Source organism: Canis lupus, chromosome 32, assembly GCF_011100685.1.
Source record: "Canis lupus familiaris isolate Mischka breed German Shepherd chromosome 32, alternate assembly UU_Cfam_GSD_1.0, whole genome shotgun sequence".
NCBI classification, from domain to species: Eukaryota; Metazoa; Chordata; class Mammalia; order Carnivora; family Canidae; genus Canis; species Canis lupus.
In genome coordinates, this window is record NC_049253.1 from 19,271,920 (window position 1) to 19,299,632 (window position 27,713).

A 27,713-nucleotide genomic window follows, 5' to 3' on the forward strand; every position below is an offset into this window, starting at 1 on the left:
ACACACCCCCTCAGTACTGTTGGTACAAACTATAAAAATCCAACAGTCCAGGGACATCAGATAAATAGCAAATTTTATGAAGGAGATAATAGGAGAATACCATTTAGAAGATGATGTTCTTCATATTCTCCTAACTTGGCAGATATCTCTACCACTTTCCTGGACTGCTTTTAAGGTATCATGAATTTTGGTTCAAGGGAAATGAGGGACAAAAAAATTAGGAAATGTTGCATAGTTTCATAAAATCTTTCACATAAAAATTGAAGCATGTAATATTTGAAATTGTGGTAGATCAGGAGAGAAAGAAGTATAGCTCAGTGGCATCTGGTGTAAATCACCCTAATTCATGAAAATCACTTTGCTTCGGGAAAATATGTTTTAAAGATACCCAGGAGCCAAATTAATTGTATACTCACATACAACACACAAACCACACACAAGTAGAGAAAAATTATATAGTCATCCAATGGACATACTCATTTTTGATCACCTGAGTGCTTTCTTTTATATTCATTTCTATGAGGCTAACTAAAACAAAAATTATACTCAAATAACTCTAAGGTCTGTTCATACCAATTGCAGGCAAGTCATTCTCTATGGATAATGAAGGCCCAGATAAGGAAAAAACTTCACTCAAACAGACTGATACAAATTTTCATTTCAAGATAAGCAGGCATCCTAGAACAAATGGTTCTCAAAATGGGGTCCCCAAAACCCTTTCAGAGGATCACAAAAATAAAAATTACTTTCATAAAAATACCAAGATTTTATATGCCTTTTTCAGTGTACTGTCATTTACACAATGGTGCAAAAACAGTGGTGGGTAAAGCTGCTGGGGCTTTATTATGAACCCAGTCAGCGGCACCATACTGTGCTGGTGATCAACATATTCCTCCCTATCACACATTCACAGTAAAATAAATGCTATTCTCAGTAATTTTTTTAAATTTTGCAATATTTTTTTAAGTAGGTTCCACACCCAACGTGGGGCTTGAACTCAAGACCCTGAGAATCAAGAGTCACATGCTCTACAGACTGAACCAATCAGGCACCCGAGCAATATTTTTAATTTTGAAAAGTTATTTTTCATAAAGATATGTGGTAATGTGAGTTATTATTTTAAAATGCAATATCAAATAATTTTTAATATTGTCTCTAATTTCTAATGTGCAAAATACTGATAGATACAGCCCATATTTTTTATAGCTCATATTTATAAGCAAAAATTTTAGAGAGTCTTCAGCAATTTTTAAGTCTAAAAGAGTCCTGAGACCAAAAGTTTAAGAACCACTGCCAAAGGATTACCTAACTTTTATACGAGATGGCAAACAAAACAAAACAGAACATGGAATAGAGATTTTGAAATTCAATGATGTGCTTGGCAGATGGCAGATGAGGTAACAGGAAAAGAAATAAAAATTAAAAGCATGGTAGGAACCCTAAATTTTGGTGTTCAGGTATTTTGAGCAAAATTACATTAAGCACCTGAACATTTTATTTTGCTTATTTGGGTAGAAACTCTATTTAAGCCTAGGGGAATATTCCATTATTGGGCCTGTTTGCCTATTTCAGTTACAGCTTGGTATGTTATCAGTAGTTTTTTTTTTTTTTTTGACAGGTGGGGTTAAGTAGGGATCCTCCTCTTTGTGTGGAATAAGTTGGTATTAATTCTTATTGCTAGAAGTAAATTATTAAGTTTAATCATTTTCTTATTGCCCAAAGAAAGCTTGTGAACGAACTTCAAAGGACAGTAGGTGATACTCATGTTATTATGAATGGTATCAAGAATATGATTTTTAAATAAGAATATTAACTGGAAGATATTCTTAGAACCAGAAATAGTTCACACTCCCTAAAATTGAAAAAGTGAAACGGTGCAAGACTGAGAATTTTTGCATCCTTCAATGAATACCAGCAACTCCAGGGGAATGTTTATCAGAACTCAACAAACACAATTCACAAAATGCAACCCAGGCTCATACACAGCAAACACTTATGTGTGAAAGACAGTCTTTAGACAGCACAATGTCATAAATGTCTGAAGACTTTTAAAGATTGCTCCTGACACACATCACAGACAAATACTGACCAAAATACAGAATTACAAAATACCAAGATGACACAGGCCCTACATGATCTATGGGGAGGAAGAGGAAGAAAGGCACTGAGGGGGTGCAATACAGATGCATATACAAAGAGATATAAGGCAATCAACGCATGCGCTGGTGTGAACACTTACCTACCTACATTTGAATTTCAATGGTTCCAAGTTCTTCAGGTCACACTCATGGAAACTCCAAAGAATGGAGATCTGGAGAGAAGATCTTAAGTTGAAGAACCTTTTTCCCCCTGAGTTTTAAGTTTAATGTTTAAAACATTGGTATAGATAGATTATAGGTCCAGAAAAGAATCCCAGAAACTCAACTGAAGAAGTTATGTTGATCAATTACTATAAAGAATAAGTTTCTTAAGAAGACTGCAATAAATGTTTACCTTATTCATAAGAAAAGGCCCTTAGAGACAATAAGATTATTAACCTTATCAGTAAATAGGACTTACTGATGAAACTATGAGTAAATAAAAAATACACAATTCAAAATATATAGTCTCTACATTAATATGTGTATATGGTATGTATACTATTCATAGTATAGACAGTATAATACTCCTATTTACAGGCTTGAATAAAAAAAAATCTACAATTAAGTGAATCATATACAGTTGAAACAACAAACACAAGCAAATATCAATCTTGATGAAGAATTATAATACAAATTGAATAAAAACTATTTGGGCATAATAGAGACTAAAGAATATTGCCCTGGACAAATGGCATATATATACTTCCAAAAATTTAAAATGATGTAAAACAGTAAACAGAAATGTAAACAAGTTTTAGTGAATTAAATAGTGAAAAGTAAATGGACTTTACTGCTACTAAGAGGGTGATTTGTGGTTAAAAACTCTATGCATACACATGTGTAGGTACAGTTTCCAAATACTTATTACTTAATATTTTTGTTGATTGGTCAGGAAAGTGGAGAACTTTTATTCTAAACCTACTATTGAGAATATAAAAGTAAAAATATTTACATGTGTTTAAAATTAACTTCAAATCAATTATTTTAAAAGGCCTCTTTAAACAAACCATACCTTACATGTTCTCTACCTAGATTATCCCTATAATTTAAGCCCCAGGTGATACATTTCAATGACAGACAATAATTTCAATGAACAAAAAAAAGAGAGAGAATCAAGATTCATTACCACTGAGAATACTGGAGGTTTAAGACAATATATTTACACAATTCTTGCTTTCTAACAGTTAAATAAAAAATAGAAAAGAATTCAAACATTTTTTTTTCTAGTTCTGAAAATAAAAGTCTCTACAACAGCAAAATCTCCCTTTTGTAAAAGTTCTAGATATAATGACAAAATTACAAGTATAATGTAAAACAACAGAAGAACAAAACCCCAAAGCAAAATCACAAGAGAAAGGAAAAATGTTTTATTATTCTTAAGAGACCTACCCATATACTCTTCTCAATTCAAAGACACCTAGAGTGATTATGTCTTAAGCTAGTAGGTATTTCTTTTCTCCTGGGCTCACTTCAGGTTAAATTACTACTACAGATCAACTCTTGTTATAATGAATACTGCTGCAAAGGAAATTTCTGCAGATATGTCTATTCTGATTAAAGGAAATTCTAGGCTTTCATGTCAGAAGTAACTGGTCCTTTAAAGATTAAAACTTTGTTTTCTTTTAAGAGGACTACTGCCAGCTGTTGCTTAAGCAGCTCTTAGTGGGAGAAATATATCTTGTCTCTGCTCTCAAATTGCATTGCTGAGAGAAAGTCCATATCCGTAATAGATATAAATTCAAGTCTAAATTTTTGTACAGCAAATTAAGCTGAATGCCAGGTTAATTTACATCACAACATGTATATCTTACAAACATATATGTTTAAAAACAAGAATTCTTTGTTTACAGGATTCACTGGCTTAAAATATTAAATTATTAAGCTTTTCCATTTTAAAATTACACAGAACTTTTTTGCAACACACATCTACATAACCAAAAAATTTCTGATTTCTTACAAATCTCCAATTTTTCCAACAGTATTTACTTAAAATATTTTTGTTTAATAAAACATAGGCAGTTTGGTCTTTATTTTATTTATTTATTTATTTATTTATTTATTTATTTTTCAGTTTGGTCTTTATTGAATTTTACTTGTAGTTACAAAATAGGATTACTAATTTTTATACAAATGATTTTACATATAATACTTCTCTGCCTTGAATTTCTCTCCAAATGGCTATTTTAAGTAGTCCACTTTAAAGATGGACTGATATGTGGCCAAGATCCATTATTCATCTCTGGCTTTAGCCTTAGCTCTTGGGAGACTAAACACCAAATACTTCCATGTCATTTCTGGCACCTACAATCCTGTACATAGTCAATAATCATGTGCCTGATACCATGACATTTCAACTGGTGTAGTAACATAAGTAACAAAAACAAGGCTTGACCTTTCAGTTTACTGTTACTATCTAAACATTCATCTTTAGGGACCCTTGGGTGGTTCAGCAGTTGAGCATCTGCCTTAGGCTCAGGGCGTGATCCCAGGTTCCTGGGATCAAGTCCCACGTTGGGCTCCCAGCATGGGGCCTGCTTCTCCCTCTGCCTGTGTCTCTGCCTCTCTCTCTCTCTGTGTCTCTCATGAATAAATAAATAAAATCTTATAAATAAATAAATAAATAAATAAATAAATATTCATCTTTAAATAGAGGAAAGCATTCCATGTATAGAGAAAATCTCCCTACGTGCTTCATATACTGAAATTCTGTCAGCTGAAATGTAAATGTATGTTTATATTGCAATATTTAAAATGTGGCAATAACTAATGATGGTGAAAACTATACAAATGTAAAAATTAAATCAAAGCAGAATACTAGAAATCAGATTATCTATTCTCTTTAGAATTTACAACATAAAATAAATGTTAGGAGCTGTTTTTAATGTTTAGTTACTTAGTTTTCAGTCAGACCATGAATTCTTCAAAAAGAAGTCCAAATTGGGAATTCTTTCTATCTTGTGAGGATGAGTTAAAACCAGAAAGCCAACTCTGTCACCTCGAATTTTTACTATGAGGAAAATCTTGTGAATAATACTAAATAACATCTATGATTAATCATCTTCAATCCAGACACAAAGTGAAGAAAGAAAAAATATATTAAGAGAATGAGGAATCCCAAACATATTTAGTTACTCAACTGCCCTCAGTTAAAATTTGTTATCTTTTTAGCATCACAATGCTAAATGCACCATTATAATTATAGGACAATCTAGGAAGCTGAAAACGCCAAGAAAGTATTATTTCTGTAAAATAATGCCAAACTTTAAATCACTAATGAAAACACTATAACAAGTATTTCTTTTTTTGTGATAAAAAATTCTTCAGATTTTTAGAATTAAAATATTCAGATTCTTGCATTCCAATATGGTCAAAGCTAAATATTAATGCCACTACTTGACCGTGTGGAATTAAATCAAATGTGCATTTTGTACACTTCTACTAAAAACCAAGTTCTTAGCTTATCCATTAAGTAACAGATTATAGTAATTGATTAGAAAATTATGATGAAAAGCTAAGCTAGTCTAATAGGTCAAATTTAATAGACCAATTAGCAGGAGAGACAGAACTACTAACTGCTTGATTGTTCAGTGAAACAATTGCTTAAAATGACATTTGTAGCAGAACTTTGAGTGCAATCTGGTTGAGTAATTTCAAATGCTCTGCTGGACACACAGTAAAAATTCAGAATTTTTTTCAGAGAGAAAACAGTAAATAAAGAATTACACAATGTATTTTTAAAACTCAACTGCATAATAGAAGCCTTTTAACAATTTAAACAATTTGTTTAACACACTAGACTACTTGAATTTGACAAACTGGGCTTCAAAAGATGCAAACTTAAAAGCACATCTCCCAGAGCTTTATAAACAGAAAAAAAAAAATGAACAGAAAATACACTGAAATGGTATACTGTAAAATTAATATAATTATGAGGAAAAAGACAATAAATTACAAAGATAAAATTTTATAGTTTTATTTTTTTACTTCAAAATTAGGCAATTTTTTTTTTTTAGTATTTAGGAATTATATATAACTATTAATTAGTTGTACCCATAGTAAATAAGTTGTGGAAATAGTTTCTCACTTATGCAAGGCAAATCATTTTCTAAACATCTAATATCTAGGAAGTATTCTTTCTTACCAAAATTATTTGTATTACTTACCAAGTAATACCAAGACATAAAAATAAACAAGTAACTCAGGCCAAAGTGCTTTTTAATCAGGATTATTCCTTATTAATTTCTATTCTTCCTATTTTAAGTATGAAGAAAAGTCAAGTAAGCCAAATTACTGGACTGAAGTCACTAGGATAAATAGTATGGTTAAAATTGTGAAATTGATGTTATTGATTGAAATGAAGGTAAGAGCTAAAATTAATTACATACTAAATAATCTTTAACTTAGAGCGAAAATACTTTACAGGCCTGTTTTAAACAACTGAATTTATGTACTGGGCTGAATACTTAAATTCAGTTGTTAGACTCCAATAACATACTCATACATTTCAGTTGCATTTCCTAAACCACACAGACGACCTCCCTTCAACCATATCATGAGTCTATGCAGCAAATAAATGTGAGAATTATCATAAAAGTATACCAGAAAGACATTAGGAGCCGCAAAAAAAAATAGAAATTAATCTTTCTATAACAGGGAGTTATTAAGATATTAGAGAAAAATCAGCTCTATTTGAAAAATCATATATATACACACTTAAATATATATCTTTATATATCTTTATGATATATATACACATATATCATATTCTCAAACTGATATCCTATATATCCAATATATGCCATATTCCTCAAACTGATATCATATATATACATATATCACATATATAACATAGGTTACGTGAAGAAGCCAGTCATAAATTATGTACATTACATTAATTATTTTAAAGGAAACTGACTTTTCCTTTCATGATACATGTTTATTTCTTCTACTTCTCTCTCTTATGGCATAGTTTATGTAAAAGAAACAACTAGTCCTAGCTTTAATGCTTGCCACTGATAATTTTCTTAAGAATTGTAACAGGCTTTTCCCTGTATTTTATGTTTCTAGCATATGCATATTAGGGAAAAAATTAAGTTCTCAATTACAGAGTTTTCCAAGAGATATTTATTATGGTCATCATGGTTATTACATATTACATGTAAGATAATAAAAATAGTGACTACCTAAACAAGGTGTTAAATAACTCTGGTGCTTTGCTTTAGATTACTGGTTTGTTTCCATTCAAGGTGCAGTCAACTTTTAAGTATACATGTGCAGATTTTTTAAGTCTGTGGATCACCTACAGAAAATTTTTGGCACTATTATCAGGATGTTTTCATCACCACTTTCTGCTACTACCATGAACATGAATAGGGAATATCAATTAATATAGTGGGCAAGAGTTTATAATGTTTCTAAAGTAATTAAATACATTCCAAAAGCCCACTTTTCTTCTAAGTATAATTTTGTTAATAAAAAAATTTTAGACAATAGTAAATACAGAAGTCAAGAAATATTTTCCAAACTTCTGCTACAGGCTAAAATGGTGTTATGTTTGAAAATAGATCTGAATGAAGTTTTTAGTCTTCACTGGAATGTTTTGACATTGGGTAACCAAAGCTAGAAAAAAAGATACCCAAGAAACTAATGAGATAAAAGTATCTATAATAATAGGTCTCAGTTTCTTATTGATAGGATAATAGCTAGATGAAGACAATATAGGAAGTTCAGCGTATTTCCTCACCCTGAATATCCAATTGTCAACAAGCTTTGCTCTAACCACAACCATCACTCAGGTGATTTTGGAGAGCCACAGAATTGGAGTGCTTTTCTGCCATATAAAAAACAGGTATAATTTTTCCGAAAAGAATAAATTTTAAATGATTTTTACTGAAAAAAAAAAGTTTTGCCTTATTCTCTTTGAACATGATTTTACTTGTATAATATTACAGATACAACTTTTCTAGCTAAGCAATTATAACTTTCTCTATTCAGATATTACATACTGCCAGTCTGGCCATAAAAAATTTTAATTGTCTCACCAACAAGAAAACAAAAGAATATATCCAGCTAGCTCATAGTTTAAAACTGTACAGTCCTGAGCTGGTTCAAAATTTTAAAATTCAAGAACGTTGAGTATCAAAAGGTTCAAAAATGCCTTTACCACATACGTATTTTCACAATATATAATCTGGTTAGGAAATTTTTTTTATTCCCTATTTAATGGATTTAAAAAATGGATATGCTCACAGTTAGTTGTCTCCCAGATGGACAGGAATCAAGATATCTTAAGTCTCAGTTTGGTGTCAATTTACTTTTAGGACTAATAAACAGTCTGAAAATATTATCAAAGAAACTATGTTGATGGATCTTTGTGACCATTTTCAGCACTTCCTTATCTTTATATTTTAAAAAAATTATCTGTAAAGCTAAAGTAATAATTCCCAATGAATAAGGCTTAAGTTACTGGGGCTAAGAACACAGTTAATTTTTCTGGTAGAGTAATAATTTATCACTCAACTATTCTACTCAGTTAGTACTAGTGGCTTATGTAGTGAAACTCAATAGTAAAAACATGTAAAAAAGGAACTTCATTTTCCAGTGCTAATAAAAACTGCTTCCTGAATTTCACAAAGCTCTATTTTTTTTTTTCCTCAGTGACTCATTTAGGGGTACACAACCAATATCAAATGATCTGAAGTTAGCAAAAATAAATAGTATTTAAGTAGACAAGTCTTTAAACACACATTTTAAAGAAAAGAGTAAGTAATCAACAGAATAACAAATATGCAATAATTAAACAAAATGAAAAAGAATATAATTTAAGTTAAAGAGTATTATGGAGAAAAAGAATCACTTCACAAACTATGATCCCCATGACAAACAAATGTAAATGCAAGCAGACAAAAGAAGACAGTTAATATGTTTGGCATCTGTTTGTTTAAAATACTAAAGATAACTTTACTTCTATTTTATCTAATAAGTTTTGAAACCTTCATCAAATCGCAGGTTTTGGAATAATGGAACAAAAACACTTCTGTTCCAATAATGTTCTGAGAAAAGTTCATCAAGGTTTCTGAATTATCTAAGTTATTTTGGGGGAATACTTGCACTCCAGGGAAAGAAGTCTTCTCTTCAAGAAAGAAATATATTATGCAATTCAATTGCAGACTGCATTTTGTTAATAATTTCCTTCTCAATACACGTCTACACATTGTGATATCCTACTATAGGGACTCAAAGGAAACTGCAGTCTCCTTTGGATTAGAATTAGTGATATTTTTAAAGACCATTTGGTCATTTGATATGCTTTTGTTCAGATTTTTGAACAATGGTTTCCTCAAAATACAATGAATTTAAATCCATAACAAGACTAATTCTTTTGTACCCAAAGCTGCCATAATAACTTCATGGCTAGTTTCTTTCATTTATCTTTCTAAACCATTCTCCCACTTAGCACCCGTCCCACTTTCTCAGGTGTTCCAAATGAACACCCAATGAAGATGGGGTGTCCAAGATGTCCCAAATGAAGCTGATGCAGCATGAACATGAACAACTTGCCAATGATTTCTTAATGCAATTCAGATATGTATTATGGTTAAATTTCAATTATTTAGGAACTAGCTATTCATTTTGTAGATTATGCAGACTGTTTCATTTCTGTTTCTCCTGTTCATTTTCTCTTCAAAAATGGTTCCACCACAAGGCAAAAAAAAAAAAAAAAAAAAAAAAAGTGGTAGTTGACCCTAGAAAGACTACCATTTGTTACTAGCTCGAGTTTAATAGGCTGACCATTTGACAAATAAAAAAATATTTATTATTATTTTTAGAAATGCTAATTCAGAGGTTTAATACTCATATCCTCTACACAGGATATGACCTGAAGACACATTCTAAGTTTAGCTTAGCCTGTACGGTGCCAAAAGAAAGCACATGTAATCCAACATTTAAAAATCCGATATCATATGAAAAACTAGATTTGCCCCTTCCCCCCACACCATCTCCAAATGAAAAGATATGGCAGTATTTGGCCAAACTGTCAAATAGAAACTATAAACTAGAGGAGAGTAGTGGCTCTCCCCATTCAATGGGACAAAGGCTACAGTCCTCACCATTTGTGGTTGTCACTAACACCAAGGCCAAATGTCAGTACCCACTATCATTAATGTTTATCTTCTTTATTTTTAATTTTTCAGAATATTTTTTTTGGATTTATGACTACCAAAAGCAAAAAATGAAAGATACGCCTAAAGGTCTATGTGTTTCTAGAACACAAGAAAGAATATTATTACATGTTCAATATGCAAATAAAGTGTCTCTGTCAAAGACTACAGCTTAAGATGCCATTATAAAACAAACCACAGAATGACCTTATGTGAGTTACAGTCTAGAAACCTATCAGAATTTTTGAGTGTTTGATTCATGCCATAACTCATATAAGATGATACATTTTTTGTGCCATTTAAAAGTATAGTGAAACTTCACATCACTGTTTTTATGTTCATTTAATTAACAACCATATAGGTTATCTGAAAATTTTAACATGTCATTTGTTGCTACGTTCTAAGAAGGTTTTACAGAGAAAAGAAACTTCTGATGGCAAGTATTTATTAAATTTCTAAAATCAGAAACTGCAATTACTCTGAATTTTATTTTTCTAATGCCAGATTTTATTAAAAGATTTTTTCTATTCTGATAAGTAAATCTAATATATAGATAAAATGATTTTACTTATATAGTGTTTATGTTTTAAAGCTACACCTATAGCTTTAATATAGGTATTAATATAAAGTAATAAGCATGAAGATATTTTAATACTTTTTATTTCTAAAATGTTCATAGTGAGAAATATTAAACCATATCATTATGTTGTTTTTGTTTTTGGTATTAATTAACATGAGTAACCCTTCAAAAACTTGTCCCATTTAATAAATTAGAACATTTTATATTTTTGAAACACTGTATTTAATGTTGGCTAATTATTAATTTTATATGCCACTTATGAAATATTTATAATTTTTCTAAATATTTTTGGTCTGTACTATAATAATGATGATTTTTAATTTTCCCCCAGAGATAAAGCAAGTTTTCAATTTTGTTTACCATTCTCATTGCTATAGTTCATCAGCATGCCACAAAAGACAGTCAAGAGCTTCTCATTGGCGGGATCTGTTATACTGCACAGTGACCTTAAATGGTCAACTACAATCTGTGCACCACCTGCTTGGTCAACTGCACTTCTGCCCTCATCTGTAAAACAAAGAGTTAAATTAAAAATAAAAGAAAAAAGAAATGTACCACCTTACAATTTCAAATATAAAACAACAATGTTATTCCTTAAGTAGAAAATAAACCTAGGCAGGGCATTAAATATGTCTTTTTGGAAAAACAAAACAAAACAAGTAATCATGGAAATGGCTGTGGGATGGGGAAAAGAGACAATCACTTTTTCAGAGAAAAAAGATTATTCTCACTGGCATCTATAGTAGCTTAAAGAACTTCTCTGTGTTCCTAGGAATGTATGACTATCACATGTGAAAATTTTCACCTCCTCTTTCATAAATGACAATTCTGCATAAGAGAAAAAAACAAGAACTAATATTTTATAGAAATTTTCTCAGCTTGGAAACAACTAAATATGTCAATCAGTGTTTTTTAAAGTTAGTTATTATGAAAAAAAAATCTGACTCACAGAGTCATTCTAGATCACAATAAGGGTCTTTTTAATGGCATTTCTATAGTCCATAAGCATGTTCCTTTTCTCAATTCTTGCTATTTTGTTTTTCATTTTTCCTTATTCCTTCCATTCTAGAACACACCAACGTTACAAAGAGTGATCAAAATTATGGTCCGACATACCTTCTGTTATGTACATTAATACATTACATAGAACAGATGTCAATTAACTCTTGGAATATGTAAAGAGCTTTAGACTACTTTCTAACCCCTGAATATAGGAATGAAAAGAGATGAAAGAAGGAGTATCTGTCTTTCTAAATTTGACTTTCCTCATATAAAAGAAATATGAGAGCCATAAGTATGAGCCACATACGTGATTTAAATTTACTAGTAGCCACATGAAAAACATAAAAATAAGTAAAAATTAATTTTAATAATCTATTTTATTAAATCCAATAAAACATCATCCCAACAGGCAGTCGATATACAACTTATTAATGAAATATTTTAAATTGTCTTTTCTTTTGTGATAAATATTTGAAATCTCAGTGTACTTTACACTTACAGTTACATGTTAATCCAGAATAGCCATATTTCACAATTGTTTAATAACCAAATCTGGCTAGTGGCCACTATACTAGACAGTGCAACTACAGAAACATAGTATAAAGAATCAGTAAAAGAAATGGCTCACAAGGAAATTACAGCTATGAAGTTAGTAAATGAAAGATTTTCATTTTTCTAATAAGAGATCTGAAACTAAGGTCATAGCTTTATAATTGTTGCTGAATCATATTAGACAATGAAACAATATATATTAGTTCTTATTGTATGTACACACACACACACACACACACACACCCCTTATATAGCAGGTCCTCACAAATACTTGTTTGATAACTTTGAAAATAGATCTCTAAGATGAAAAAAATATTAACCCTCACTATAGGAATATTTATGCAGTTCTTTCCTTCACAACACCTGCCCCCACCCTTTTCTGTCAAGTCATCCAGGTAAATAAGGTTAAAGATAACTTTATTAATATATTTTAAAGAATCTAAAGATGCAAAGCAATAAATGACAATGCTGTATTCTATTACTCTACCAAAACCAGTGAAAGAGTATATATTTAAGGGCATCTTACAAATCATTTACAATACATATTTGATTATCTATCATTGTACAAGTCCATATAAATTGTTCTCCCACAACATAGGTAGCTCTATAGCTTTATGTTACAATATTAAAATGTGTATTATTATGGTTCACTTAAAAACAATTTATAAAAGGTCCCTTATCCTAAAATTTCATATCCCTGAAATGTAGGCTGACTCTTAAATCTTCTCATAATAAATAACTCCTGACTTGTGAAGCATTGTCACTTCTACAAATATAATTTATATCTTAATTTTCCATAATTATGAGGTATCCAGCCACCAGTGAAAGTGCAGCCCATCAATTCTTTAGGCCCTGCTACATTCTTTAATGATGACTTGTCATATGAAGGAAGCTTCCAGCACAATTATGGTATTTCTTCACAGTAGGTAAGAGCAGAGCTATAAATCTAGAAATAGTATACTTCCATTACTCTTCAGTAGCCAAAAGCAGGAAGCAATAAAACTTGTATGTCATGGTTATTATGTATCACAAATGAGAAAAAAATGTTACCAAAAAGGTTACCAAGCTGTTATTCTAATATCAGGTACAAGTTATATAGTATGGCTGAGGAAGGAACCTAAAACTAAACCACTAAATACAATCATTGTGAGGTGTTATAGTACATATATATTCTAATTTCACTATAAATATATATTCAATATACATATTGAATATATACTGAATAAAACTAAACCACTAAATACAATCATTAAAATATATATATTCTCATTTCAGATTTATTTGTGTGTTTCCCCATAGGCTCTTTCTCTGTTGTGGGCAACAAATGCCCAGTACATAGTAGACACCCAGGATGGTTATAGAATAGTTTATAGCCTTGTTTGTTTTTGAACTGTATTTGAATGGAATCATGTTATATTTATTCCTTTGTGCCTATCTTCTTATACTGAACGTTGTTTGTGAAATTCATTCTATTATATGCTTCCTGTTGTATAATACTCATCAAATGAATACATCACAATTATTTGCCTATTCTTTTGATGAGTGTTACCTGGGCTGTTCCTAGGTTTGGGCTATTCTTTATAAAGAATAGATGATACTGTTGGTTCACTGATTTATGTACCTTTTACTTTCTCCGTAATGACAAACAGGTTCCTAATGCGAGTGTATATTCCCTCCAGGAGCATATGCATTCCAACTGTATCACCCCTCCATTTCTACTTGGGTATTATATGATTTTTTTAAAGATTTTATTTATTTATTCATGAGAGACACAGAGAGAGAGAGGCAGAGATACAAGCAGAGGGAGAAGCAGGCTTCCCAAAAAGAGCCCGATGTGGGACTTGATCCTGGATCCCAGGATCATGCCCTGAGCCGAAGGCAGACACTCAACCGCTGAACCACCCAGGTGTCTGGGGTATTATATGATTTTTAAAGTTTAGGCAATCTGATAGGTAAGGCTGAACCTATTCCAGAATATAAAAAAGCTGATCTTTGTTGACCATCCACCTTTTTGTACATTTAATAAGGCAATAAATTTAGTATCATGTATACAGCATGTACATGAAAAAAAAAAACAAACAAACAACAAAACCCATAACAGTTCAAGGAGGAAAGGAGAGAAAGAAGCAGATAAATGCTGAAATCCATAACTGTTAGAATTTGAAACAAAAAAATGGAAAGACTGATAAGTAGTTAGTAGAAAGTGCCATTTAAGCCTATGTAATAATAATATGACTAGATAGGTACAATTCTGGAACTTTCTTATATTCATGCTTTATGGAAAAGCCTTATAATAACATCAGCAAATATGTTGTCTTTAGATTTCTATCATCACCAGATTTCCAAAAGAGTAGAAGGATCAAATCTTTGAAAAGACTAAGGAGAAAAATTGAGGAGGCAGCATGGTGCTGGATGTAAAAGAAGCCTATAATCTGCAATAGCAAATGTTATCTAAAATTGTTTTAAAGATTCTATTTATTTATTCATGAGAGACACACAGAGAGAGAGGCAGAAATATAGGCAGAGGGAGAAGGAGGCTCCTAGCTGGGAGCCTGATGTAGGACTTGATCCCAGGACCCTGGGATTCTGACCTGAGCCAAAGGCAGACACTCAACCACTGAGCCACCCAGGTGCCCTAAAATTATTATTATTTTTTCATAATTTAAAAGTCTATGATTTTCATGCTGCTTCCACTTTTGTAATTTAAATATTACCTTTTTCATATTTCTTCTCAGAAATTCTCTGTATGAAATACAAATTTAAAAATCTATTTTAAAAATTATCCTACATACCTTATTGATATTAGTTTCCTCCCATCCTCTAATTATTTGTATAACAACAGATCTTGGTCCCTTATGCAACCATCTGCTCAAACTTACTTCCTACCAGAAGAAATAATCCTTTTTGATATCAGGAATGGTTACTGTGGTGATGACTATGATGCACACCTCAGAAAATGATGACATGAGAGAAACAGTAAGAGCTGATCAACAAATCAACTCATATCTAAATTTTGTTACAAATCAATATTGAGAAACACAAGAAAAGTATGTATGTATGGAGATACTGTTAAATCATTTTTTATGTTTTCAAAGAAATTGTAGCGTAAAGAGTTCATCTTTAACATTCTGAAGGGTCATGGATTTGTGCACCACCTCCCTCTCTGTTTTCTATAAAAGTGTTCTGCATATAATGATCTGCAAGTGTTAATTAACAATGCTGGCTGATCATAGGCTGCACACACACTACAGTAAGTGCTAGAGTGTTTGGTATAATTAAAAGTGGGAACAGAACATAAAGCTATAAAGGCTTCTTAAGGTTACTGACAGCAAAAATGAAAACTAAGGCATGGAGCAGATAAAAACAAATGACTTATATTGTAAATGTACTTTAGAGATAATATTATGGTAAATGAATTAAGAAGATAAATTATAGACCTTATTTCTTTTTCCCTTTTTTCAACTCAGGCTTTGCTTAAAGACATCATGATGATTAAATATCAGCATTCTGGATTAAAACTTGGGAAATCTGAATTCTAAATCAACCTTTCCTCATTAAAAACACAAAAAAAGATATAATGAAATACTTTTGCCCTTTATTTCATTAAGACAACAGCACTGTCTAGTATTGACTGAGAATCTAGTTTTGGAGATTTCTGAAAAGTTCTTTGGTATCTTTGGTTAAAAAAAAAATCTTTTTAGAGTACCAAATATTAAGACTAACCTATATACCACAACAGCTGTTCAAAAGCCACACTAAACAGAGAGCAGTTGATAGATAAAATCTATGCCACATAAAATTGGTTTAAAGCTTGAAGAGGCACAGTAAAATAACACAAGTTTCACACTTGTATCAAAATTTATAGTCACTAATCCATTCATTAAGATCCATTTTGAGGGTGAAACATTTCTAAAACTCCTAGAGAATGTGCTTTTAATAACAATATTTAGAAACATCACAAAAAATGAACAAATTACACAATATTTTCTTAAACTTTGACAATTATAAGCCTCATAAGCATTGGACAAAGTCTCAAACTGTGAACATCTTTTCACATTTCCCTGTCACATCACCCTTGAGGACCCATCCAGTCACAACTTTCTAAAGCCCCTCTCTTTCTCAACATGTGCATTCTTAACAGAAACCATACTTCCTGCTCCACAGAGAAAACAGAAAACAACAAACACAATCTTCCTCAGTTTTTCACCCTCTCTGCTATTAGATCTAAGAGCATATGTGTCGTTTTCCAAACACTTTTAGTATCCCCTGTTGTAATTTAAGCTCCTTATAGCTAAGTAAGGGTAAGAAAATAGGGATTTATTTTCAATATAAGGTAAAACTTTTACTCTTCAAGTAAAGAAAGCTGTAGACATGCCATAGCTAAGGTCACAGAGGAGCTGAATGCAAAGAACATTTAATAATGATATCCTAGGACTAGTCCTGGTTATTGAGAGTGGGAATCTGGTTTCTTTTTTACCTAAAATTTGAAATGTTAACTTAAGAATTTCAATAAGGTAAAGTCAAAGTTTTTAATATTAGAAAAACTGTAACATCACTGAAGTAATGACTTATAAAGTAACTATAATAAGGTTTCCATGATGTAAGTATTGTTAAGTTTGACCATAAGAAAGGCTCTTAACCTCTGTTGATATGTTTCCTGCTCTGAAAAAGGTGGAAGCAGGAATAGAAGACTGCTGAGCCACTTTTTAGCTCTGACACTCTATTTTTTTTTTAAGATTTTATTTATTTATTCATGAGACAGAGAGAGAGAGGCAAAGACACAGGCAGAGGGAGAAGCAGGCTCCTCACCGGGAAGCCCAATGTAGGACTCAAGTTCCAGACCCCAGGATCACGCCTTGAGCCAAAGGCAGACACTCAACTGCTGAGCCACCCAGGCATCTCTGGGTCTGACACTCTTATTCATTTCTACTTCAACTTCTATTTCTTATCTGTTGTGCACACAGGAAGTACTAGTATATGCCGTGTTTGGTTTTGTTCTTTAAAACATTAAAAAAAAAAACCCTCAAATCTTCCTATTTTAACTTCCCAATCATTAATCATAATTCACGCACTTATTTTTATTTTCCCCAAGTAACTATCTAGAAACTATAAAGACTTATGGTACAGACCCCTGGATGGCTCAGAGGTTGAGCGTCTGTCTTTGGCTCAGGGCGTGATCCCAGAGTTCCAGGATTGAATCCCATTCGGGCTCCCTGCAAGGAACCTGCTTCTCCCTCTGCCTATGTCTCTGGCCTTCTCTCTGTCTCTCATGAATAAATAAATAAAATATTTTTTTTTAAAAAGACTTATGGCAAATAAATCAAACATTTTTTTTTACAATTTAAGCTGGAAAGCTGAGACCTGCTTTTTCCCTGCTGAGTTCTGAAAAAATATACTGCTTAGAAATAATAATAACTTTTTAAGTGCTCTTTCTTAGTGAACACAAGGTGATTCAGAGTAGGTGCTTACAGTCAAAACAATTATAATTTAAGTCCTTACTAGTGTTAGTTTGCAAAAAGCAATAGCATTACAAAGGTGCCACAAAAAAAATTTATTTTAATGAAGTTCCACGTTTCTTTTGTTCAGAATCCACTGCTATGCCACTTCTTAAATTCTAAGAACAAATATTTCATTATAATAGAATCTGAACACATGTAAATTATTCTGAGCAAGGATTTTAAAATAATAGGCAACATTAATTAAACTCTTAAATATAGAGACATAAATACTACTCTGAGTCTTTTTAGTCAAAACCAAACTATAACTAGAGACTAGATTTTAAACTTCAAAAAGTCCACTAGTTTTCAGTGAATGTCAGCCACATGTGTTATGAAATTCAGGTGTCTTAGAAAGCAAAATGAACAATATTATTAAAGTCCCCAAACTATCCTATTACTAAGTAAGGAAATGATTGAATTGCCTAATTTTGCCAGAATTCTATATAAACAATGCTCCAAATAAGCAGCAAATGGGACAGTTCATTAATATTTTAAATGATTAAAAAAATATTTTAAATGATTTACATTTAACATTTAACATTTTACATTTAAATTAAATATAATTTTTAAAAGGTTGTTGCTTTTTTTCAAGTTTACTTGAATTGAAAAGAAATCAGGGCAGCCCCAGTGGCGCAGTGGTTTAGCGCCGCCTGCAGCCCAGGGCGTGATCCTGGAGATCCCGGGATCGAGTCCCACATCGGGCTCCCTGCATGGAGCCTGCTTCTCCCTCTGCCTGTGTCTTTGCCTCTCTCTGTAGCTGTGTCTCTATGAATAAATAAATAAAATCTTTAAAAAAAAAAAAAAAGAAGAAAAGAAATCAAATATAAAAATTCCTAGAAAGTTAAAATAAGTTGACTACACAGAGTTACTCCTAAGTGTATTCTTAGCTTGCCTTTCAAATTTAGTAGTTTAGTATCTTTATCTGTTTGAGATAATGTTACTGATTTAGGAGTGTGCTTTTGAGACACAGACGTTATTCTTGCTTATTATGGGTTAAACTGTGTTCCCCCAAAATATATGTTCAAGTCCTAACCCATAGTACATCAGAATGTGACCTGTTTGGAAACAGGGTCACTGCAAATATGAATAGAAAAGATAAGAATAGGGTGGGTCCTTAATGCAATATAGCTAATATCCTTTTAAGAGGAAAGAGATGCAGAGAGAATGCCATGTGAAAAAATAAAAACATAAAGGCAAAAAGACAGCATGTAAAGACAGAAAAAGAGATTGGAGATTACTGTCACAAGCCAAATAACCCCTGAGGACCTCAGAAGCTAGGAAAGGCAAAAAAAGGCCTCTCTGCATACAAATTTCAGAGGGAGTATAGCCCTGCTGACACCCTGACTTTGGACTTATAACCTCCACAACTAAAAAAGCAATAAATTTCTATTGTTTTAAGCCATTAAAACAATAATGATCCTGGAGTTCCAGGATCGAATGGGCAGTTTTGGCATTTTATTATAACATTCCTAGGAAACTCATACTTCTCCACATAAACAATGTGGAATATTCAAGCTTCATACTAAGAAAAAAAAAGTATTTGACATTTAAAATGAGCCTTAACTACATATTCAAATTTTATAAATTTCATAGAAATTATGGTTTTCAGATCACTAACAATAATATATCTCAAGTATAATTAGTATAGGATTTAATTAGTTAATCAACGGTATACATGTGCAAACTGTGACACAGGCACAATCAAAGGAAAATTAGCATTTCTTCATTACTTAATCTATTGTCCTTGAATTTTTTTCCCACTTACCATCAAAATGCTTAGAAATGGGTTTTTACTCTGTGGACTAACAATAACAGTGATGGAGGCTTTTTATGGTGCTTGTGAACATAGTCTACTGTTGGAAGAGGAATAGGAATATGGAGGGAACCCCTTTGTGGTATGTGCATACCACATACGGTATATGTATACCACCTATAGGCATGCATAGATGGTTAAAGGCTGAAGAGAAAGCAAGAACACTAAGCATCCCTACTCTAAGCATGTGGGAAGAGGAGCCCATTGCTAAGAGTTTGAAGACTACTGCACTGAAGTAAATTTAGCAATTGTAAAATGTGAACCCCGCTCAACTTCTGACTAGACTGGCTGGATCTCTACCCTATACTAATTGCCTGAAACAAAAGGAAGTGTGCTTATTCTTTAGGATTAAATACTGTTAATTTCAGTATCTACTATTTCTCTATATACAATGCCCAACACTCAATAAAAAAAATTAAGAGATGTATAAAAAAGAGGGGGGGGGAGGCAAGATGGCAGACAAGTAGGGGTCCTTGTTTCATCTGGTTCCTCAAATTTAGCTAGGTAACTTTCAAACTATCCTGAACACTTATTAATTTAACCCAAGATGTAAAGAAGGAACAGCTGGAACTCTACAAATAGAAAAGTGATTGCTTCTTACAAGGTAGGAGTGGGAAGAAGAGAAACAGAGGGGATATACTAGAAGATAAACAGGGGGCAGAGACAGGAGGGAGCCTTTGTAAGCAGGCTGCAGGAAAGTAGTACAGCCTTGGGACACATAATCAGGACCTTTAGAAATCTGCTCCTGAGAGAGTCTTCCCTGACTGACAAGTGCTCAGTAGTGAAATAGGACAGAATCACAGAAGGGGCAGTGAGATCTCAATATTCCTGGAGGCACAGAAAGAACAGGGGTGCCTGAAGCCAGCAAAGTTCCCAAGCATTAGAGCAGGAAACAGATTTAGCTCAGTGAGCCTGGGAGAAAGCTCAACTTGTGCCATAAACCATGGTCGGATCAGGGGACCATTGTCAGCTCTGGGTCCCTACAAAGGACTGGAATGCAGCAACCCTCTGCTAGCATCTGGGAAAGGTGGAGCAGGTACGCACTACATGAGATGAAGGTTCTCCTCCGCCCCAGCTAGGGCCCAGCAGTGGATAGAGGCAGGCTATCCTCTGATACCTCTGGGAGGGGCAGAGCCAGTGAGCCCACAAGTTGGTGAAAGCTCTCTAGCCCCCTGATGCCCTTCAATTTGTACAAATCAGTGCCCTAATGCCTGCCCCTAGGAGGATCTGAGCCAGTGGGCACAAAGAGTCTGCAGTTTGGTACATTCTGGGAGCTCTTGGCTCTGGGGCTGGAGGGTATGCCTGCTGCCATTTTTATTTATTTTTTATTTTCACACTCAAGAGAGGCTCAGTCTCCAGGGAACAAAGACATCATAGGGCAAATTGCTTACACTGAGCCCAGGTACCTGGCGGTGATGAGGTGGGGGCGGGGGAGTGGGCAACCCACCCAGGCACAGACACATCAGAATCAGCATAGAAGGTGCCTCCCCTAGAAGACCAGCTGGAAGAACAGGGGAACGACAAGTCTATTAACCAAACAAGACTGGAAAGCTCTAGGATTGAGGGAAAATAGTATATAGAGCTCAAGGTTTTTTTCTTATATCCGTTTATCTTTCAAGGTAACAATTTCCAGTATTTTTTCTATTTTCTTAACTACAATATTTTATGTACTCTTCATTTTTAAGTTTTTTTTCTTTTTTACTTTTATATTTTTACAATTACATGTCATAGATATATTCTTCATTTTTGGCTTCCTTTCAACGTATTCAATTTAATTTTTGTACATATATAAGTTTAGAGTTTTTTGTTTTGTTTTATAATTTTGGAATTTAGTACCTTCTAACATACAGATCAAAATACACTCAGAACCAAGTGGAGCACCATGTTGGTCCATTCCGTGAGATTATATTCTCTCTTCCTTCCCATTCCACCCACCTCTTTTTTCTTGTTTTTGTTGTTGCTGTTGTTTCATTATATAAGATTTGCTTGTTTGTATGAATTTGGAATTTAGTACCTTCTAACATACAGATCAAAATACACTCAGAACCAAGAGGATCACTGTCTTCATCCACTCTGTAAGACTATATTCTCTCTCTCCTACCATACCCCCCCAATTTTAAAATTGTTAATATTTTTTTAAAGTTTGTTTTTCCTCTTTCATTTTCTTTTCTTTTCTTTTTTTAAAATTTTCTGGTCACTGACCACTTCGGAATTATCTTGGTTGTATTTTGATTGGGTCGGGGTTGATATATTTTTGACTGCTCGCTTATACAGCCATTCTCCACTGGACAAAATGACTGGTAAAAGGAAGAATTCACCAGAAAAGAAAGAACCAGAAGTAATACACATCTAATGTCACACATCTAATGGATATGGCTTTAAGTAAGATGTCAGAGATAGAATTTAGGACTACAATTACAGAATGACTGGTGACTCTTGAAAAAAGCATAAGACACGCTAGAGATTCTCTTACTGCAGAAATGAGATATAATCAGGCCAAAATTAAAATATTTTACCTGAGATGCAGTCTAAACTGGATGCTCTAACAGCTAGGGTAAATGAGGCAGAAGAGAGAGTGAGTGTCGTCAAAGACAAGTTGATGGAAAGGAAGGAAGCTGAGGACAGAGAGAAGAACAACCAAGAACTCACAAGGAGAGACTCTGAGAATTAAGTGATAATTTGAGAAAGAATAATATTCATCTTATTAGGATTCCAGAGGCTATGGAGAGACAGAGGACCAGAAAGAATGTTTGAACAAAGCATAGCTGAGAACTTCCCTAATCTGGGGAAGGAAACAGGCATTCATATCCAAGAGATGGAGAGGATTCCCCCAAAACCAACAAAAATGGATCAACACTCTGTCATGTAATAGTGAAGCTTGCAAATTTCAGACATAAAGAGAAAATCCTAAAAGCAGCTTGAGACAAGAGATTCCTAACTTAAAATGAGGAGAAATATCAAATTAACAGCAGACCTATCCACAGAAACCTGGAAGGCTAGAAAGGACTGGCATGATATTTTCAGGGTATTAAATGAGAAAAACATGCACCCAAGAATATTTTATCCAGCAAGACTGTTATTCTGAATAGGAGAGATAAAGAGCTTCCAAGATAGGCAGAAATTGAAAGAATATGTGACCACCAAACTAGCTCTGCAAGAAATATTAGGGGGGAACCTGTAAACTAAGAAGGAGCCCAAAGATACAACCTGCAGAAACAGGGACTGTATATGTAATACTAGGACATTAAATTCATATCTTTGAATAGTTACTCTAAACATGAATGGGCTAAATGATCCAGTCAAAAGACACAGAGTATCAGAATGGATAAAAAAAGCAAGACTCATCTATATGCTGTCTACAAGAAACTCATTTACCATGCAAATGGACATCAAAAGAAAGCTGGGGTAGCAATCCTCAATATCAGATAAATTAGTTTAAACCAAACATTGTACTGAGAGATGAATAAGGACACTATATCATACTTAAAGGGTCTATCCAACAACAAGACCTAACAGTTATGAATATTTATGCTCCTAATGTGAGAGCAGCCAATGATATCAATCAATTAATAACCAAAGTAAAGAGACATATATAATACATTAATAGAAGATTTCAACACAGCACTCTCAGCAAAGGACAGATATAAACAGAAGATCACCAAAGAAACAAGGGCTCTGAATGACACATTGGACCAAATGGATTTCACAGATATATACAGAACATTCCATCCTAATGCAAGAGAATATACATTCTTCTCAAGTGCACATGGAACTTTCTCCAGAATAGACCACATATTGGGTCACAAATCAGGTCTCAACTGATATCAAAAGATTGAGATTATTTTCAGACCACAATGCTTTGGAAACTAGAACTCAATCACAAGAAGAAATTTTGAAAGTAACTCAAATACTTGGAGGATAAAGAGCGCTGTTTCTTTGAAAGAATTATTATGATAGTCAAACCCCTACTGAGACTTTAAAAAGAAAAAAGACTCAAATTGATAAAATCATGAATGAAAGAGGAGAGATCACAACCAATACCAAGGAAATACAAACAATTTTAAAAACATTATGAGCAAAAAAAGAAACAAAAAAACATTATAAGCAACTGGATGCCAACATATTAGGCAATCTGGAAGAAATGGATGCATTCCTGGAAACCTACAAATTACAAAAACTGAAAACAGGCCAATAACCAGAGAGGATACTGAAGCAGTCATCAAAACCTTCCCAAGAAAAAAAAAAGTCAGAGGGACAAATGGCTTGCCATGGGAAGTTTCACCAAACATTTAAAGAAGAAATAATACCTATTCTACTAAAGCTGTTTCAAAGGATAGAAATGGAAAGAAAACTTCCAAACTTGTTCTATGACACCAGCATTACCTTGATTCCAAAACCAAAGACTCCACTAAAAAGGAGAATTACTGACCGATATCCTTGATGACATGGATGCAAAAATTTTCACCAAGATACTAGTCAATAGGATCCAACAGGACATTAAGAGGATTATAAAACACAACTAAGTGGGATTTATTCCTGGGATGCAAGGGTGGTTCAACGTTTATAAAACAATCAATGTGATGGATCAGACTAATGAAAGAAAAGAACCATATGATCCTCTCAATAGATGCAGAGAAAGCATTTAACAAAATATAGCATCCATTCCTGATTAAAACTTTTCAAAGTGTAGGAATAAAAGGAACGTACCTCAATATCATAAAGCCATTTATGAAAAGCCCACAACAAATATCATTAATGGGGAAAACTGAGTGCTTTTTCCTAAGGTCAGGAACACAACAGGGATGCCACTCTCACCACTGTTGTTCAACATAATACTAGAAGTCCTAGCCTCAGCAATCAGACGTCAAAAAGGCATTCAAATTGGCAAGGGGAAGTCAAACTCTCACTCTTTGCAGATGACATGATACATAGAAAACCTAAAAGACTCTATCCCAAGATTGCTAGAACTCATACAGCAATTCGGCAATGTGGCAGGATACAAAATCAATGCACAGAAATCAGTTGCATTTCTATACACTAACAATGAGACTGAAGAAAGAGAAATGAAGGAATCAATCCCATTTACAATTGCACCCCAAACCATAAGATACCTAGGAATAAACCTAACTAAAGAGGTAAACGATCTGCACTCTAGAAACTATAGAACACTTAAAAAAGAATTTGAAGAAGACAAAAAGAGATGGAGAAACATTCCATGCTCATGGATTGGAAGAATAAATATTGTGAAAATGTCTATGCCACCCAGAGCAATCTACACATTCAATTCAATCCCTATCAAAATACCATGGACTTTCTTCACAGAGTTGGAACAAATAATTCTAAGATTTGTATGGAACCAGAGAAAACCCAAATAGCCAGAGGAATTTTGTAAAAGAAAACCAAAGCTGGGGGCATCACAATGCCTGAATTCAAGCTGTATTACAAAGCTATGATCATCAAAACAGTATAGTACGGGCACAAAAACAGACATACAGATTAACGGTACAGAATAGAAAACCCAGAAATGGACCCTCAACTCTATGGTCGACTCATTTTTGACAAAGCAGGAAAGAATATCCAGTATGAAAAAGACAGTCTCTTCAATAAATAGTGTTGGGAATATTGGACAGCCACATGCAGAATAATGAAACTAGATCAATTTCTTATACCATACACAAAGATAAATTCAAAATAGTTGAAAGGTCTAAATGTGAGACAAGAATCAGTCAAAATACTAGAGAAGAACACAGGCAACAAACTCTTCAACCTTGGCCACAGCAACTTCTTGCAAGACACATTTATAAAGGCAAGGGAAACAAAAGCAATAATGAATTATTGGGACTTCAAGATAAAAAGGTTTTGCACAGCAAAGGAAACAATCAACAAAACTAAAAGACAACCTACAGAATGGGAGAAGATATTTGCAAATGACATATCAGATAAAAGACTAGTATCCAAGATCTATAAAGAACTTATCAAACTCAACACCCAAGAAACACACAATCCAGTCACAAAGTAGGCAGAAGACATGAACAGACATTTCTCCAAAGAAGACCTACATATGGCCAACAAGCACATGAAAAAATGCTCCACATCACTTGCCATCAGGGAAATACAAATCAAAATCACAATGAGATACCACTTTACACCAACGAGAATGGCTAAAATTAACAAGACAGGAAACAACAAATGTTGGTGAGGATGTGGATAAAGAGGAACACTCTTGCACTGTTGGTGGGAACTCAAGCTGGTACAGCCACTCTGGAAAACAGTGTGGAGGTTCCTTAAGAAGTTAAAAATAGAGCTACCCTAGGACTCAGCAATTGCATTACTGGGTATTTACCCCAAAGACAGAGATGTAGTGAAAAGACAGGACACCTGCTTCCCAATGTTCATAGCAGCAATGTCTACAATAGCCAAACTGTGGAAGGAGCCAGGATGTTCTTTGACAGATGAATGGATAAAGAAGATGTGGTATATATACACAATGGATTATTTCTCAGCCACCAGAAAGGACGAATTCCCGCCATTTACACTTATGTGGATGGAACTGGAGGGTATAATGCTGAGTGAAATAAGTCAATTGGAGAAAGACAATTATATGCTTTCACTCATATGTGGAATATAAGAAATAGTGAAAGGGACCACAAGGGAAGGGGTGGGGAGACTGACTGCGGACAAATTAGAGGAAGACAAACCATGAGAGACTCCTAACTCTGGGAAACAAAGGGTTGCAGAAGGGGAGGTTGGGTGGGGACCAGGTAACTGGGTGATGGGCATTAAGGAAGGCACACCATGAGATGAGCACTGGATGTTATATGGTATGTTCATAAATGGAATTTAAATAAAAAATTTTTTTAAAAAGAGAGAGGAAAAAATAACCCAATATCCAAAGATAAACCAATTGGCAGAATGAGACTCATGGGTGACCTAGATATTAGAATTATCAGACAGGACTTTGAACTAACTATGATTAATATATTTAAAGGTCTAATGGAAAAGGTAAGTAATATTCATGAACAGATTTGGAATTCTGCAGAGAAATGGAGACTTTAAATGGAGATGCTACAAATGAAAAACACAATATTAAAGATGAAGAATTATTTGAAGAGCCTGAACAGCAAACTCAACAAAACCAAGTAAAGACTCAGTAACTGTAAATCAAGAGAAATTATAAAAACTAAAACACAAGGAAACAGAGTGAGGGGAAAACCCAGAGTATCTAAGAACTCAAAGAAAATAGGAAGCAGTCTAACGTAAGTGTAATTGGAATCCCAGAAGTTATAGAGAATAGGGTAAGAGAAATACTTAAAGAGTTAATGGCTAATAATTTTCAATAATGAAAGATATGCTGCCACAAATCTATGAGGCTTAGGGAACCTCAAACAAAGCAAACAATAAAAACACACACCAAATAGCCAAGCTGCTGAAAAATCAAAGAAAAAGAGAATCTCTTAGGCAGCCAGGACTGGAGGGGGGAAGGTAAAAAAAAAAATTTTGGAATAGCAAAAATAAAAAAAAGCAGTAGACTTCTCATCTATTCAAAGTAGGAGACAATGGAATGATATCTATAAAATACCTAAATGGTACTTTAAAATGTTTGTTTGTTTGTTTGTTTTTAAATCTTCAACCAAGGATTCTCTACCCGGTGAAAATATCTTTCAGTAGTTAAGGTGAAATAAAGAATTTTTCAAACAAAATTCACTGATAGAATTCACTGATGGCAAATCTTTAATGCAAAAAATAGCTCGTAAAAGTTTTTCAGGCAAAAGGTGTACAATACAAAACAAAATTTATATCTACCAAAAAAATGAAGAAAACTGAAAGTGATAAAGATGAAAGTAAATATTAAAATGTTTCCTTCTAAAAAAAAATGTTTCCTCCTAAATTTAAAGATAATTAACTGTCTAAAGTAAAAAGAACAATATGTTGGGAGGTACCTACATAAAAACAAAATGTATGACA

At 33.3% G+C, this 27,713-nt stretch overlaps 1 protein-coding gene across 16 annotated transcripts in view; it reads right to left on the minus strand.

Moving 5' to 3' along the window:
• The window catches only part of RAP1GDS1 (Rap1 GTPase-GDP dissociation stimulator 1), a 159,897-nt gene that overhangs the window by 47,818 nt on the left and 84,366 nt on the right, over window positions 1–27,713 (minus strand). For 15 of the 16 annotated variants that reach the window (XR_005382801.1, XR_005382800.1, XR_005382802.1 and 12 more), the window contains one exon: window positions 11,244–11,390. The exons of the other annotated variant lie outside the window; for it this stretch is intronic. Coding sequence is in view for 5 of the 15 variants with exons in the window: in XM_038582073.1 (XP_038438001.1) it covers window positions 11,244–11,390 (147 nt within the window). In the remaining 10 variants the exon portion in view is untranslated. The remainder of the gene's footprint in view (window positions 1–11,243; window positions 11,391–27,713) is intronic. 16 annotated transcript variants of the gene reach the window in all.